Source organism: Myripristis murdjan, chromosome 1 (assembly GCF_902150065.1).
Source record: "Myripristis murdjan chromosome 1, fMyrMur1.1, whole genome shotgun sequence".
In the NCBI taxonomy this organism is placed as follows: Eukaryota; Metazoa; Chordata; class Actinopteri; order Holocentriformes; family Holocentridae; genus Myripristis; species Myripristis murdjan.
In genome coordinates this window covers 23,713,663-23,730,944 of record NC_043980.1, presented here as the reverse complement: position 1 = coordinate 23,730,944, position 17,282 = coordinate 23,713,663, and the positions used below count along the sequence as shown (strand labels likewise).

The 17,282-nt window shown below is 43.1% G+C and overlaps 1 protein-coding gene across 4 annotated transcripts in view; it reads right to left on the bottom strand.

Moving 5' to 3' along the window:
• Positions 1–53: 53 nt before the first annotated feature.
• frem3 (Fras1 related extracellular matrix 3) overlaps positions 54–17,282 on the bottom strand; it is a 32,185-nt gene continuing 14,956 nt past the window's right edge. Inside the window, exons 3-25 of one of the 4 annotated variants that reach the window (XM_030049396.1) lie at positions 14,986–15,132; positions 12,751–12,981; positions 12,501–12,626; positions 11,688–11,939; positions 7,310–7,459; positions 7,007–7,216; positions 6,708–6,905; positions 6,395–6,559; positions 6,107–6,289; positions 5,361–5,491; positions 4,707–4,865; positions 4,048–4,351; positions 3,834–3,965; positions 3,394–3,725; positions 3,076–3,289; positions 3,004–3,006; positions 2,868–2,972; positions 2,414–2,541; positions 2,176–2,310; positions 1,798–1,924; positions 1,507–1,694; positions 1,227–1,373; positions 54–1,119 (exon numbers count right to left, since the gene is read on the bottom strand). In XM_030049396.1, the coding sequence (XP_029905256.1) occupies positions 535–1,119; positions 1,227–1,373; positions 1,507–1,694; positions 1,798–1,924; positions 2,176–2,310; positions 2,414–2,541; positions 2,868–2,972; positions 3,004–3,006; positions 3,076–3,289; positions 3,394–3,725; positions 3,834–3,965; positions 4,048–4,351; positions 4,707–4,865; positions 5,361–5,491; positions 6,107–6,289; positions 6,395–6,559; positions 6,708–6,905; positions 7,007–7,216; positions 7,310–7,459; positions 11,688–11,939; positions 12,501–12,626; positions 12,751–12,981; positions 14,986–15,132 (4,352 nt within the window). In that variant the 3' untranslated portion in view covers positions 54–534. Of the gene's footprint in view, positions 1,120–1,226; positions 1,374–1,506; positions 1,695–1,797; positions 1,925–2,175; positions 2,311–2,413; positions 2,542–2,846; positions 2,981–3,003; positions 3,007–3,075; positions 3,290–3,393; positions 3,726–3,833; positions 3,966–4,047; positions 4,352–4,706; positions 4,866–5,360; positions 5,492–6,106; positions 6,290–6,394; positions 6,560–6,707; positions 6,906–7,006; positions 7,217–7,309; positions 7,460–11,687; positions 11,940–12,500; positions 12,627–12,750; positions 12,982–14,985; positions 15,133–17,282 lie in introns of all 4 variants that reach the window. The other 3 variants (XM_030049408.1, XM_030049392.1, XM_030049400.1) reach the window with 3 other exon arrangements.

The following is a 17,282-nucleotide window of genomic DNA, read 5'->3' as shown; positions in this document are numbered from 1 at the left end:
ATTCAATCCATTTTGTTCTACTCCACAACAACAAAATAATCAACGCATTGAATTACAATAATTAAAAAAAAAAAAAAAACACCATGGTAAACTAGCCATCTTTTAAGGAGGAACATAAAAAAATTTTCACAAAATTGACATGGGGTTGCCTTTAACTCTTGAATAAACCGCTTTGGATTTTCATGCATTTAATAGTTTGGCAACCAATGAAGCAGGTGAATACCATTAATGGGGGCTTCCACTTTTATCCATGATTCAGAATAGACAGCATAAACGGGGCAGAAACCTACAGTACATGGTACAACACAGTGAGAGCTAACCATGACACTTCATTAGAGGTCATTAAGCCTCAAAATACTCTCTGGTGTGTATTTTGCATATAGGCCTGAAACACTGGCATACTGTGCTGTCCGCATGTCTTACTGGGCTGTAGTCAGTGCTAGAAGAGCTGGGCTTGGAAGGCACTGTGGTGGAGTCATAGTCTGTTCAGGATGGGACAGGGACAGAGAATGAAGGGTGGGGGCGGTCATATCTCTAGACCTCAGAGCTGTCCGAGCTGCTCCACATGCCCATTGGCCCTCGGCTGTAGCCGTTGTAGGCAGAAGATGATGAGGTGGCGTAAGGAGGGAACTGGGTCTCCTTTTCCCTCTTCTTGCGCCTCAGCAGTAGTATAACAATGGTGGCGATTAGGCAGATGAGGAGGATCAGACCTGCCAGGCCTACCAGCATGGGCAGGGTGGAGGTGTCAGCCGGCACTCTGCCAGAGCTCTCCAACAGGGGGTGCTCCAGGGACGACTCGCGCTCATGCCCAGGAGACCAGGGCTGCCGCTGGCTTACCACCATGCGATCTGATCGGTCCAGAGAGATGTGCTGGATGTTGGTGCCACGGTTTTTATCAGCACCTATATCCTGGATCAGCTCTGCCCCAGAAAATGCAGGGGCGGCACGACGGTGACGGGTGGCCATGTTGGAGGCATGGCCTTGCATTTGGGGCTGGCCAGCAGAGGAGAGGCTGTGATGCAGGTACTCCACACTGCGCTTGCCAATGTTGCGGTTGGCGTTTTCTCGTGAGCGGACAGTGTAGATGGTGTGGATGAACCATTCTCGACCAGCAGCCACCTGGAAATGAAACAGGATATATGAGTGTGTTTATCCTGTGTGTGTGTGTGTGTTTCCATATGTGCATGCTATGTACATGCAGTATCTTTGGGAGCATTTCACAAGACCTGGAAGAGTGGTGTTGAGGAGAGGGCGAATCCATCTGATCCTGGCTGCCTGACCAAAGGCAGAGCTCCAGGTGTGTCCATGGCCAGAGTGGCATCAAAAGCAACATCTCCAAATGCTTTGGCTTGGGTCTCTGGCTGGGCCTTGTCCTGCAGAACACACACACACAAGAAATTCGAGAACATCATTTGCTATAATCCATAAATTTATTTCCTTCAAACTCTGAAGAAGTGCCTTCATGAAACCCTAAAGTTTTGTCCAAGTGATGTTTTAGTTTCATACCAGGATCTTGAATCTGTAGAGCAGAGAGGGAGCATCAGCCAGGCAGCCATACTCTTTGTTGGTGGGGTTATACTTGGGGACGTAGCCATCTGCTCCAGTACAGAGGAAGACTTTCTCAATGCTGCAAGAGAAGGAGTCACCTAGGTTCTGCACTGGGTCCACCATCACACGACCAAAGATCGAGGACCCTGAATTGGAGGAGAAATGAGTTGCGGGTGGCAAAGGAGAGTGACTGATTGTCCTCAGGTGTAATAAATCATGAAGTTCCACTAGGGGGCACTAGTGTATTACCTTCTGAAAAAGCAGCATCAGTCCCCTCTCCGAATCCCATGGAGCCATCAGATAACCACATCTCCTTCTTGGACAGCAGAAACATCTGAGTGTTGAGGCTGAACTCAGCTGCCACTGGGTCACTCACCTGGAGCACAGAACAAGGGCTCCCATTTAAAGCGATAGTGATGATGGTTGTTCATGAAGATTAGCATACATAACCGTTTTTAAGAAAAAATAACACTTGAGACTAAACAACTTGATGATCATCTTGTATGCTGTTGTTTTAATTTGTATGGATGATCTTTTAAAAACTACCCATGTTCTTGCTTTACTATCAGCTATTCAGTGAAGCCAGAGCAATATAATTCTAGGAGATTTTTGTCAGGAGAGGCTAACCTGCTGGAAACGTATGTCCATGTCAAAAGTCAGAGGCTCTCTTGGGTGACAGACAGGAGGGACACTGAACTCCCCAGTTGGAGAGGCACTGCAGGGAATCAGCTTCACCGTGTAGGTCCCGGAGTAGTCACGCACCTAGAGGTCACACAGACACACAGGAATGACGTCAGTACAGTTGTCTATGAAGTTTGGGGCTACCTTACTACAACAGGCAAGTCTTGATCATAGAATAACTTACAGCAAAGTCTGAGACAAAGCTCCACTGTTGCATGGGCTGGTTGTAGGTAGGCTCAGTCCTGACCAGGGAGAGACTGAATGTCAGCCCGGGATGGTCTGCACACATCACCATAGATGAAAGACTTGTCCCTGAAAACAAACACACACATGGTCATACATCTTCAAAGGCACATTTTGGGAAAACTCTTGCCCTGGTCTCTGCATTTGTATTAATAGTTTGACCTTCGAGGTTGTTTGAGCTATTTGTTTCCGAACTGTAAAAGCGATGGGGTCATTTTGACATTTGCTGAAATGACCTCTGGTGCTTTCACATAGGAAGGACGCCCAGGGTGGAACTCCCGAAATAGAAGGAGAGAGGATGTGGGCCACAGTAATCCAATAGGAGATGGCTATATAGATTGACCTTACTGGCTGTGTTTAGGGTGTGTGTGTGCGTGCGTTTACTGCTCCCATACCTGGATGAGACATTACAAATTGTCCCCTGAAGCGGGCCTCTGTCTTGAAGTTGACCACCAGACGACCCTCTTCATTGATCCGCATACTCGTGGGGTACATGGCACCTATGGGAACAAAATCACAGTTAAACAACACAGACTCACTGTTATTGGATATAATACAAATAAAGGTCATTTTGTTGCTCCATAAGAAGCACCAGCAGGGAACAGCATTGGTGTGAGACAGCACCTTGTAGCTCGGCTTCAGGTGGGCTGCCAATGCCATCCTGCCAGAGAATAGCTGTGTCATACACAAAAGTGAGTTTGAGCTCTGACTGCAGGTCAAAGTGCTGCCAGCCTCCCACAGCCACAGGAGAGTGGAAGACATAGGACACAAACAGAGGCACCCGCAAGGTGACATAGGACTGGACCAAGTTCAGCACCTAAATAGGAGAAAATACAGTCAAGTGATATCAAGGATTATGTGGAATGTAGAGTCTAAGTGTATGTGTGTGTGTGTTTGTTGTTTATAGGCTCTATCTCCCACCTGTCCATCGGTGCCTATGGAGCCTCCGCAGTCATTCAACAGCTCAGACATGTCGTAGTAGGTGGTGAACTCCCAGAGACAAGCCTCCAGGTTGAGGTTCCTATAGAAGCGCAGAGAGTTGGCTGAACGCAGGCCAGCACTGTATTGGTAAGGTGAAGTCTCGCCAATGATTTCAGGGTTCTTGGTGGCATCGGTGATGAAGCCGTGGCTGGTTTGGATCTCATTGAAGTCCAGCAGGTTGGAGCAGCGGTGGTTGCCCACACGTGTGCCATCAGGGCTCAGGGTGAGCTCAAAGTTGGACAGAGGTCTCGTGGAGATTACTGGTAACATGCCTGATGGGAAAGAAGAACTTCTACTTGTCAAAAAAGGGCAAGGTATTTTACATGACAGTCAACATGACTTTAATGGAAGGTAATGATGCAGCAATGTTTATTATTCACCATCCATGTGAGGCATGTTGACAGTCAGTTTGATCAGGTTGGGGAAATCTGGGTCATCTGGGCCAGTGTAGCGAATCTTGGCAGAAAAAGGCTCAGCTCCCACAGTACCAGGGATACGAGGCTGACACATACCTGCAAAAAGTTAAACTTATTTTAGTATTACCACAGGATAATCCCACCACCATGCCCTGAGTCTCATCCGCACTCCACTCACCTTCCTCCTTGCTGATCACAACAATGGTGCTATACAGTTCCAGGCCTGCGTCTCCATTTGTATTGAAGGCCCTAGCTGCACACTGAATCCTGGAGCCAGCCTGGAAGTAGATTGAATCCAAGGTGATGGACTTGGTGTTGGTGAAGAAAGTGTTTGTGTCCACTTCCCTCATAGGGCTGGTCACTCCATCCGGCCCAGTGGGTGCACTGACCAGCCAGCGGTACTGGGTCAGGGTGTCGTTGATCTTCTCCAAAGAGCAGATTGAACCCGTTTTGTCAAAGTCATGGTACTTAGGGTTGCAGGCCTGCATGAGAAAACAAAATTATTAATAAATTTTTTTTTTTTTTTCCACAGATTTTTGCACATTGCTATGTCTGGAAGCTACAGGAAGCTAAAACAGATAATTGAACATATCCTTCCCCTTAAAGTGTTCTAAATTGCATAATATTATGTGATCCACATATAAAAATCCAATAATTTCTACATAATATACACATAATATAGTCTTTCACTCTCTGAACATGATGAAAATAGCAGACTTGCTTTTTACTCCAGTTTCCAAATAACCAGTTTGGCGATTTACGTAACCATTTGTGTTAGATGAGTCTGCAGAGGTCTGGAGCTGTGTGTGCATATCTCAAAAGCAGCAGCCCACTCACCGTCACACACACAACAGGGTAGCCAGTGGGGGGGTGAGGCCTGTCTTTGGTTCGTGATGTGTCATCATACATGAGCAGGGAAACCACTTGGGGCACAGCAGGGAAGGTGACATCTGCCACACTGTCCATCTCTTCGATGTACACAATGGCCTTGTTCATCTAGTGAAGAAAGGACAGATCCCTGTTCAACTTCTGACTCATCATGTTAATCCTTTCATTCATTCATTTTTTGTTTGTTGTTGAGTCATTCATTCATTTATATACATTAATTACTTTGACATTAAGATAACATTTTTCCTATGGTGTGAATGGCGCATGCCCGATATAGGATATATGGATAGAATGCCACAGTTCTGTTTATAGGCCCGTCTACTGTTTGGCTCGGCAGGGACATTCCCACTAGCATCCCATTCCAGAGGGAAAAGCTTTTTATAAGACACTGTGATGCAGGCATGCTGACAGCCATGGCAGCTGTTGCCTGGCTATTTTAACACAGAGCAACATGACAGGGAGCATGCTCACGTGTGTAGAAATGTTGCACTGTATATGTGTGAGTTCATAGTTATGTCCGTCTTGTCCGTTTGATGCTGTATATTTGGGTGTGTGTGTGTGTGTGTGTGTGTGTGTGCGTTGGCTGTGTAGCCTCCATCTCACCTGAATTTCAGCCACCATGTACTCGTCAGGCTTCATGTGTACAGTGAAGGCCTCCCTCATCTCTCTCTCACCATCGTACAGGATCTCAATCTCCACAAAGTGCTCCTTGTCACCCTCCTTGAACTCCACATCTTAGACACACACACACACACACACACACAGTGAAGTGAGCTATGATCTCAAACTCAAATGAAGAGGTCTGGATTTATTGTTTTTAAAGGGAATTCCTGTAATACTGAATTATTGTTATTGTAAATGTGGCCTCATTACAAATGGGTGGTTCTGGTCCACAGTCCTAATTACTCACATTCAAAGCCTGCCTAACATACCTGAGAAATACACATATGTAACCACATAACCATAATAGCAATAATTCAATTCAGTTCAGTTCAGTTCAGTTCAGTTCAATTCAATTCAATTCAATTCAATTCAATTCAATTCAATTCAATTCAATTCAATTCAATTCAATTCAATCCAAATCAATTAGTAATGTGCCAGCACTGCAGACATTATGTACAAACACTTGGTTTAGCTATGTTCACCTTCCTGATTGGTGGAATAATAACTATTTAGTTTAATTATCTGATTATATTTGCTTTATTAACAGTGATAATAATACCTACTCTAAAATAAAATGATTATTGAACAGCTGCATGTTTTTTCTGATGTCACCATTTTATCACAGCAATAGCCCACTTAAGGTTGGGCTATTTTGAGTTTTTGAGTCCATTAAGCCAGTGTCTCACCCTCTGACAGTGGGTTGTAGTCCTCTCCTGAAGTTGCAGAACCATCCTTTGTGTGTACTCTGACCACTGAGACCTTAGATGTGTCTCCAACACGCAGGACAGGAATCTTCACAATCGCCACATCCCCTTTGACCTGGGGTTCCCGCACACTGTACTTGATCTCAGAGAAACGGATGATGGGCTCTACAATGAGGAGGCAAATTGTACTTACACACTGAGCCACATACAGATTACTTATTACTTATTAGCTCAGTTCTATGAATATATTAATGTGAGAAAAGCACATACTGTCTTTTCCATCAGTGATAGTGACCAGTGCCTCCTTCTGCTCCCCAATGGAAGCACCGTAAGGAGACTTGCTCTTGGGAGTTCCCAGGACCAGGCGGAACTCCTCATCCTCTTCGTGGACAGAGTCGTCCACCAGAGTTACTATACATGGCTTCTCAGTCTCACCTAGGGAAAAATGAAGAACATATACAGATGAGGCGCTGCAGGGCTCAGTGGAACTAACAAACACGACTAGATATGTAGACATATGACAAGACAGAAAGAGGGAGTGACAGAGAGGAGACTGGCATGGTGGAAGACAGGAGTGTCTCACCTGGTAGGAAAGTGATAATTGATGCGTCAATGTTTGGCCTCTCATTGTAGTCCATCATAACTTGAGCAGAGCCCTGGCGGGTGTAACAGCGCACTGTGGACCTGAGGCTAATGTCTCCACTACGATACACAATGGCCCGTACCTCCCCATCAGCCTCATCCACTTTATAGCTGCCCTCCTTAAACTGCACCTTGGGCACTGCAAAGACAGTAACGAGGCCATGTTACAAGAGAAACCAGCTGCTTAGCGAAGCCACTGACTGTATGTGTGTGTGTTTGTCGTGTGCCTTGAAGACTCACAGTCAGTGAATGTATCATTAATGGTGATGGTGGTCTTGCTGGGCTCTCCCAGCACGGCATTCATGGGCATCCGTAACACGAGGTCGAAGGTCTCAGGCCCCTCCAGCTCCGGCTGTCCCAGGTCATCCAGGATTGTCACTCTGAACGTCTGCATGGTCACTCCAGGGGCAAAGTCCAGGTTACGACTAATGCCAACGTAGTCCAGCCCCGCTGCCAGAGAGAAAGGTGGCCCAGTCAGCAAGTGACACTATAATGCAATACCATGACCGAATGCCGTTGTTGGAGTTGATTTGCCAATCTTACCTTCTGCAGAGACAGGCTCACTCTTTCTGGAGCGGACAGTGACTGTAGCAGTCTTGGACAGATCAGTTCCTGTCCTCCAGACCTTCACTTCAACATAGCCGGAGCTCTCATCCACCACATACTCAGGCTCGCCAAAGTACAGGGACGGCTCTGTGGGATTTGGGAGGAATAGATAACCACAATAGGTAAATGCTTCAAACAGCTCTCCCCTCTTTGTTCATGGAAAACCCCTGCTCAACTAATTGCATAAACTATGAAATGATGTGAAGGATATCAGAACCAGGATTATCTGAACCATCTATATTTTTTAATTTCAAATATTTAAAAGGTACTTGTTGTATAAGTTAACAAAATATTTTGTCACTTTTAGCTCAGGTTGAGGGACAGACAGCGGCATGGATGGCTGAGTCAGCTCCCTCATTTTTGACTCTGCACAGGAAGGGAGCTGTCATCCCTCTTATCCTGTCCTCACTCAGCCCCCCCACTTATCTAAATGCCAGACAGCTCTGTCTGAACTCAGTGCCAGAGGATCGAGGATGCACCTGAAGAATAAGGTGTACACACAGAACTTTGTACAGAGGTGAAGGATGTTCCCAGTGTTTGATGATCGAGCAGATGATAAGCACTACAGACAGGAGCTGACAGAGAAGCGACCTTCAACTTTGCGAAGGCAGGGGGCAAGAATTCAGACCGCCTGAACTTATCGTCAATTCATCTCTCTTCACTGCCCTATAAAGTCCATGTTCATCACACTCTATCTACCTGGTGCTCTCACAGATCAACTGATAGGGGTGCAGAAGTAAGCCTTGACCCTTTTAGTGATGCTAACTTCCTACAGTTACTGTTACAGTTACTCTTTTTTTTTATTATTATTATTATTAAAGTGCACTGAGGCAAAATAGCTGAAAATGTCAGAAAAGTAAGAGACAGAGGGAACTTTCCAGAGTAAATTGGGCATAAATGTCAGATCTATTCTAGGGCTTTTTTTAAGAAGCTGACTTCCACAACAGACAACCACTGCTGAGCAAAAGATATCTGGCACATTTTCAGTGCCTTCCAGCCACCTCGCTAACTATTTAGTACCAAGGAGATGAGTGGGGCTTGTATGGGGAAACAAGTGCCAACATGGCAACCTTAAAGATCAGCGGGAGGAAGAGCCAGACAAAAAACAATAGAGGCTTGATGCTGGCCAGAGTTCAAGCCACAGGTTTACTCAGCCAGGCAGATGGTTTTACGTGCACATACACACACACACACACACACACACACACTCACACACACACACACACACACACACACACACACACACACACACACACATACACACACACATTCATCCTGCTTTATGGAGGGGGGTGTTACTTCAGGACCTACCAAGAAGTGGAGCCACAATGGTGGTTTACATTGAGAAGTCTCCTCTTGTCTCTATGCATGTCTGGGAATGTACACTGATTATTTATACATAAAGTTCAATTGTGCTCCTGCTCTAAATTGCTCGGGAGGGAGGCTTGCTCTGCGAGCGCGTCTGTCAATACAGCAAGAAAGTCCAGGAAATTAGCCTTGGTGAATGGTGGGAAACATGGAGGAGAAGGACGAGTTGGGGCAGCAGGGTGAAATGAGACAGGCAGACAGGTTGCAAATAAAAACCCAGAGATGCTTCAACAAATTTAAAATTTTTACTCTATTTGTGATATTTGTTGAGACATGTTATGTTCTTTGAGGGGGGCAGGTGGTGAGCAATTTTTGATAACAATATTTGATTTATGGTTAAAAAAAAAAGGAATACATTCCTCCTCAAGTGGAAAATGGAACCAATTTTTGATAACAATGTTTGATTTATGGTTAAAAAAAAAAAAAAAAGAGGAATACATCCCTCCTCAAGTGGAAAATGGAACCAATTTTTGATAACAATGTTTGATTTACGGTTAAAAAAAAAAAAAAAGAGGAATACATCCCTCCTCAAGTGGAAAATGGAACCAATTTTTGATAACAATGTTTGATTTATGGTTAAAAAAAGAGGAATACATCCCTCCTCAAGTGGAAAATAGAATTCCACCCTGCCTGAAAGATACCTGCAACACAAATAAGCTGAACACTGCACTGAATGCCATCAAACAGAGGGCTAGAGTAAAAACATGCCTGTCATTTGAAATCCCTGCACAATAGTCCTCTCTCTCCACCACCTGCCTTTTGGTCCCCACAGACAAAAGGATGCCCTCTGTTTCCCCCTGTGCTCCACTGAATGCCAATGAGCAGGGTAACGCTGGAGCACAACATGTTTAAAGCCCTTTTATCTGCCAGACAGGGTAGAGTATAGCATAACATCAACTGAAGTTGCTATTCTTCCCCACCAACACCTGTCTAATGTTATCTTGTTTCCAGTGGTCAGAGGCTTTAACAAACAGGCTTACAGACAGACACTGACAGAGTGGGCTGCATAATATAACAGAGTGTACAAACCACAAGTGGAGCATGTGGACTCGGGCACTGCAAAGGGAAATATTATAAGGCCCTTAAGGTACATACGGCATGCAGAACTTTTGTCTTTGTGCTGAGTGCTTTGGTTATGGCGCCATGCGTGTACTTTTTGTGGATTAATGATGTGCAGAGACCAAAGTGTCACTGTAGAACGGGACATCAAAGCAGCACTGTGCAATAGGATCACCCACACCTGCCACCGTGAGCTCCTGTGTCACCACAAACACAGTCGCTGATGTCACCCTTCACTGACTTCACTGAACTCAGATTTGTGTGACCGCACACTTTTACAGCCACATAAATCAACACAAATCTTTAAAATAAATTCAAATCTATCAGATAGTCAAACCAGCGGCACAAGTCTACTTTTTGTGCATGGCAGGAATCGAGATGCTTCTCTAATTGTGGATGTATTTGATGTATCAGTGCATTTTTACATGTTGCTGCATTATATTATTATATTATATTATATGCATTATATTTAATTTTGTTGTTACTAGTGTTCAGTACTTGTCAGAAATCAGCTCACTCACTCAAAGTCAGCCCACAAAAGGGCTAAGTGCACTGCAACATTGTCTATGAAAATCTATTTCTTGTACTTTCTGGAATTTAATTAATTAATTAATTAATTAATTAATAAATACATTCATTTCTTTTTCTTTTGGTCTTTCCCCTATTAACACATGCTGTACCTATTATAGTTGTGAATACTGTTATTCTTAGTATTTTTATTACCCTTCCCTTTCCCCCCTTTTTTCTCCTTTTCATTTTGGATATTTTGGAGGGGAGAGAGAGTAACTGATGTGTGACACTGCTTGCATTGATAATATTCTATCTTTTTTGTGTGAAAAAATGAAAATCTCAATAAATATATTGGGAAAAAATCAGCTTGCTACTGCACTGTACTAGTGTATGTATTAGGCATTAGAGAGACTTAGTAGACAACTTATTAGACTAATAGGTATGTAGGCTAATAAACACCAAGTATAAAGTCAGACTAGAGGTCTGCACACTAACAAAAGAAACAGGATGATCCAGACCAGCTGATTATAGCAAGATCATTCATTATTTAATCCAATGCAAAAAAAAAAAAAAAAAAAAAGAAGTGCAAAATGCAAATGTTTTAGTTTATCTGACCATCCAGTGTATCTGTTTCCATTAAAAGCCAAGACAGTTGCTGTGTCTGCTGTGTGCTTTGTTGTCCTGTATTAATTATTAGACAGTCTAATGTGAGCTGTGCATGTCACCATGGCCTCTGCAATAGTTTTGCAACTTTGAAATCCCATAAATTAGGTATGGTCGGGTGGTACCTATATGGGAAATAAATGTTGTTGTAAATATGCAAGGGTCTTCCTTCAAGCATATAATGATCTCTGCAGCATTTGTGGGATTCCTATTATCCTCACTGTGTTTGAAATGCTGTCAATCATGTGACTTTAATAAGTGATACTTTTGTATTTTTATATTATTGGTATTTGCGGTCATGTGATACTGGTCATGTGACATCTTCCAGGTGAGAAATTCCTTTGTTTGGCCTTTTTCTTGCACTGATGATGTTTCGCCAAGACTGAAACATTTGTACTTTGCACTTTGTAGTATTTCTGCCCAGGATGGAATAAAAAAAGGATCCTGTGGTAACCAGCTGGTGGTATTTTGTCTTTGCTGTAATATTTCTTCCTTCCACATGAGCTAAAAAAGACATGTCAGTATCTTTTGAAGTGAAAAAAGAAAGAAAGTCATCCAACATGTTCCTGGCCATCGCTGTGACATTACAAGCTCAGTGACCGAGTTCAGTTGACAATATTGACGATGTGTCAATGGTTGAGGGATTTGTATGTCAGTGGTCAGATTGTTGACTATGATGAGGTGCCCTCTCTGCCTTAACACCCACTCAACTCACCATCATCACTGTCGGCCAGGATGGTGACCTTTGCACTTGGGAAGCTGGCTCCCACCTGCCCCCCCATGGGCATGCTGAGGCTGACATTGAAGCTCTCCTCCTCCTCATACAGCGAGTCGTCGATGATGATGATGCGGCAGAGCTTCTCGCGCTCGTCCTTGTCAAAGCGCAGCACGCTGGTGTGGTCCTCAGGTCGTGTGATGTAATCCGAGTAGGACAACACAGTGCTGGGTATGGTGCCAGTGGCCGTGGCTGCAGAAAGACAGTGTAAAGGATGAGGAAAAACACCACATAAGAAGAGATTTCACTGATATCTGTGGAGAAATTGGGGGGTGGGTGGGTTTACTAAACAGTTGTAATTTACAGATTTTACCATTAGTCTTACTGAAACATGAATTACTAAATCTGAAACATTTGTTGTATAGGTAAGCATAAGTCTACATAAGTAAATATATAGCTGCTGTCCAACCAAAACCATGTATCTGTTCCTGCAGTGGCAGTGCAACAGTCTTTGGGTGTTGCATGGGCTAAATTGGCTTAATTGTCCTCACCTGAGAAGGTATGGATAAAAGGCAGAGAGCCTGTCCCCTGAGGGAGGTTGCACTCTCCCCACGCTCTCTTTTGTGCTTTGCTTTTTGCACTGCTCCCCTAGATTTTAGCTTAAGTTATTTATTTATTGAAATAAAATGATGTATGGTCTGATGTCTGCCTCCCTTTCAAGTTACGGCCCACAAGTTAGGGTTGTGACAGTATGTTTTGTGTAAATGGCTGTCCAAGGTGCTATCTGTTCCTTATGAAGGAGGTTGGCCTTACCCTGCTGAGTGTAGCAGACAACCATGAGCTCCTGGCTCGCATCTCCAGAGCGGCGGACAGGAACCAGCAGCTCTCCAATATCCTCCTCAACCCTGTACTCTGCCTGGGGGATGAACACAGTCGACTCTGTTGTGGAAGAGAAATAACGAGAATTAATAATTATGTCATTAATACTTTAATTAATAATCAATCCACTGAAGTTGGGGTTTATAGTGGTATGTATTTGTTCATATAACTCAAATATCCATACCATCTCCAGGGTCCACAATTTCCACTGTTGCAGTGTCAGGGAACTCTAGCACAGCCATGACGGGGTCTGACAGCTGGATCTCAAACGTCTCTGAGGTCTCAAACTCCTGGTCGGTGAAGATCTTCACCTTCCAGGTTGCTGTGGTCTGGCCGGGGTTGAACTGGACCTGCTTCTGGGCCTTACCACGGAAGTCTTTGTCTTTCTCCGCTGTGCCATCCTTGGTGGCAATGCCTTATAGGAGGAAATGGCAAGATGATTGAAATAACTTCTATTCCCTCTCTAACCTCTTGTCAGGCAGTAAATGACAATTTCTGCTTAAAGTTGTTCTGAAATGACCTTGCATGACTTCTTCCTGTAAAAATAATCACATAATCCTACATTAGTGGGTGTAAATTAAAATTTCAACCAATAAACCTTCACAAATCTTTAACCATCCTCTCTCATCCATCTATCCTTTCAAATAAAAGTGCATTTTTCCCCCAAACTGATATCCCACTGGGTTAAGGTTTGATCTGTCCTATTGGTTTACACTTGTAAGTGATCCTTCCCTGCACTATGTCCTGCCAAAAAAATCCTGTTTCAACAGAAAATACATCAAATCAAGAGAGTAAGAGTCCATCCTGGTGGGAGAAAGGTGTAATGATTTGCTAAATTAAAATAAATAAATAACTAAAAGATAGAACCTTTGCTCTTAGCAGGAATGAGAGTTCTGAAAATACTGTAGCTCTGCCCATAATTTGTTCGGTGCTTTACGGTTAATGTTGCAATGAATAAACGTACATCCAGTTGAAGTGAACTGGTATTACTGGAGCAGCAGATGAATTCTGCATGCTGTCTGAAGCTACAGGAGTAAAAAAAATAAATAAATAAATAAAAGATGTTTTCGACCTCCCTGTGCTTTGTATTACTTTATTATCTGTGTGAGTGCCATTGTCATTTTGTTGAAATGGTCTTATTGCCAAATTGCATGCTATTGTATGCTGTTTGATCGGACCAAACACAGCAACATGTTGACATTACCTTGTGACCTTTACCAGGAGAGGTCACATGTGCCCTCAATCAAACGACCCTTTTCACAGACAGGACAGGAAATGGAGCACCGGTCAAACAACACAACAGAGTGAGTGCACCAGTTGGGACAAGGCTATTTGGCTGTACCTGTCCTGTGCTACATTTTGAGTTTTACTACGGGGGTAAACTGAGGAAACCCTGCAGCCCAGAGGGAATCAACGTAGACTTCAACACAAACGTTAGGCTGATGTTTTATAGCAGGATTGGCCTTTGAAATGGTAAGGTAATAACCAATAAATACAACCCACAGGAACAGTTAAAGGCGCAGTAATTCTTTGACAAAATGACAGTTTTATAAGGGCATGTTGTCAAGTCTCATCCTTCATATATTACGGCCATCACACCTTTTATGGTAGCTAACAAAAATGCCAATAAAAATATCCAGATCCTTGCTGTAACAGGTAGCAGAAGCTATGTCTTTTATATGTCTGAAAAACGCATAAAGTTAAGCATAAAGTTAATTCCTAAACAAATTTATGAGTTATAAAGTTAAAAAATAAAAATCGTAACACTTCATTTTAGTGGGCTGAGAATTTTGTGGTAAGAAGGTGATAATTAGCAAGTAACATACTTTAAATTTCTTGGAAGTTAGACCCAAAATACATAATTTACATCAAAATTTACTGTAAACAGAAACTTGTACTACATCACCAAACTCATTCTGAACAAATTATGTTGCAAACTGAATTTATGCTTCTTCTTTTTTTTTATTTGATGGTTTCCCTCTAGAACTCCAGTACAACTAAACTGCACAGAACTAGAGTTGCATTGAGGTTCCATAAGTAAAAGCAGTCTCAAAATTTCATGATATCCCATAAACTGAATGACCAGTGTCAAACCGTGTTTTCATCTTTATGATCATTTTTATGAGTTTAAAATATCTATGTAGAATGAGTTTGGTGACACAGTAAGAGTTTTGTTTTTCAATCAATTTTGAGGTAAATGATGACATAATTTTAGGTTTTTTTTTTTTGAAGAATTTTCAAGTACATTACTTGCTAATTAACACTTACGTAGCATGAAACTCACTAAAATCCACTAAAATGAGGTGTTACCAAAAAAACACAGCGTTGATCCATTTAATTTGAAATACCATTAAGAGCAAGCCCATTCTAAAGTTCATTTGTCATGACATTTGCTAAACAAAGGACTGTCAACACTTACTGACAAAGGAGGTTTCTCCCAGGTAACCTCGGCGTTTGAGCGTCACCTCCAGGTACTTGGCATCCTCGTCCACTAAGTAGTACTCCCTCTCCAAAGAGATCCAGGCCCAGTTGAGGCGGAAAGGCTGAGGCTTTAGTTTGTTTCCACCTGAAAGAGAGAGAGAGAAAGCTTAATGCACCACTGCGAGAGACCCATCTATTGCACATAAGGAAACAATCTATTTTGCTGTGTTAGGAGTCACTGAGGCATCTCAACTGTTACTGGGCTCAAGGATAGAAGGAGTCAGAGATGGGGCATTTTAAATTTGGATGGGTAACATGATAAATTCACATGAGGGCTTCCCTAAATCTCACTTCACAGAGCCTAAGTGTTGCCTTGTTTCTCATTTCCTGTTTTCTCTCATCCATGCCCTGTATTTTTAAACTCCCCTCTCTTGTTGTGTTTCTTAGCCTGAGTTCAGATTCTCACCCCTCAGCAGGATAGAGGCAGACAGGCTGAATTCATATCCAGACACAGATAAATGTGGGCAATCTGTGGAAAATGCCTCTTGTTCTTATGTTAATTTTATTTCTTTTAATGATCCGACTAAATCTACCTCACTCCCCGTGTCCTCATCACATCATCATGTTGTGGTGATTAAGTTATTTTTTTGGACATTAGGAAATTTCTCAGACAGACTGCAGAGCCCTACATATCATCCGAGAGAGGTGGTGCTCATAAAATGCACATTTTAACAGAACGCTCGACATGAATCAGCTAAAGATCAGAGTCACCTGCCGCTGATCCGGCACTACGGACCCAATCCTGTGCTTAATCCATACTATCTCATGACTCAAATAATCCTTCAAACGAAAGCTGTCAACTTTCTCTTGGTTATTGCCTTGATTTTGGTTGCATCTGAGATGTTTAAGCCAAGGCGTTCTGCAACATAATCCCCTTTTTTTTAACGTCTGAGGCCAAATGTCTATATGTCTTATCCTTCGGTCTGGCAGAGCCCAGTGACCTGTGACTTTTGGTGTGATTGGGCAAAGCATGGTGGACTCTCTTGCTTAGGAAGGTTAGAGAGGATGGTGTCTGCTTGGTTTTGCACTGCTGGTCACAGTGACAGGGGCTCTGTTGACCTAACCTTGTTAAAGATGCTTAATGGAGTACAGAAGCCTGAGTGGGTCAGTCCTATGAAAAAACATGCAGTGTGTTGATATGACAGCGGACTCTGTTTCTCTTTCTTTCTTTCTGTCTTTCATTCTTTCTGTTTTGTTGTTTTAATAATGAAATATTGCAGCATGACACAAAAGGCAGTAGCAGTAGGTGGACTGGGCATCTTACCTGTCAAAAGAGGATTATCAAAGCAAACAGTGCAGTCTACAGAGAACAATAGCATGGAGCTTCTGCTTGTGAACACAATGAGCCAGCACTGACTTCAAATTTGTCTCAGTGAAGGAGAAAGAGGCTGTGGTCTTTCTGCTATGTGATTGGGGAGAATGAAAACATCGGGGGGCTGAGTGTGGGTATTCAGGATGGAATGGGGCCACTTCCTCAAACCCACATGTCAACACTAAGTTCAAACCAGCATGAGTCACAACATGGACAAACCACAGTCACCAAGAGGCAAGAGCACACTCACGCTGAGCTGATAGCGGCAAGTGGATTTGCCGGGACATTAACAATGACGAATCATCTCTGTCTGCTTGTATTTATTACCTGAGAGGTGTTTAGATGAGCCAGAGACTGTGATTGCTTCAGTATAGTCACTGAAACTGAGTGAAATAAAGTGTTCATTCCATACACAGGTGTTGCCACACTTTTAATGGACCCCTCCCAAATAGATCTGCACTCCATTTCAAGATTTTGTCCAATGGAACTCAGTTTAGAAAGATTTTGCTGCTAGATATGACTGTATACACTGTAGGGCAGGTGATACCACCAGGATGGAGGGTGAATCTCATGAGAATTGTGAAAATGTGTGTGTGAACATAAAAGTGGATGCACACACATTAGAGGGTATGCATGCACGCACACCCCTACTCCCCATGCTAAGCCTGGCCTATGGCTAGAGACACTGAGCTGGAGTTTTCAAGGAGCCCATTAGGCACAGATAACCTTGACCATGCTCAAGTTTCTGACGGTCATGGCTAAAAATACAAGAAACATGGATCATGTCTGTTTATGGCTGCCCCAAATTCTTCCAGGGTTGATACATACGCTACATAAACGATCAGTATAGAAGATGGCTTTCTTCTTTGGCAATGATGATTAGTTCACACATCATGAATGGATAACATAAGGAACCAAGATCT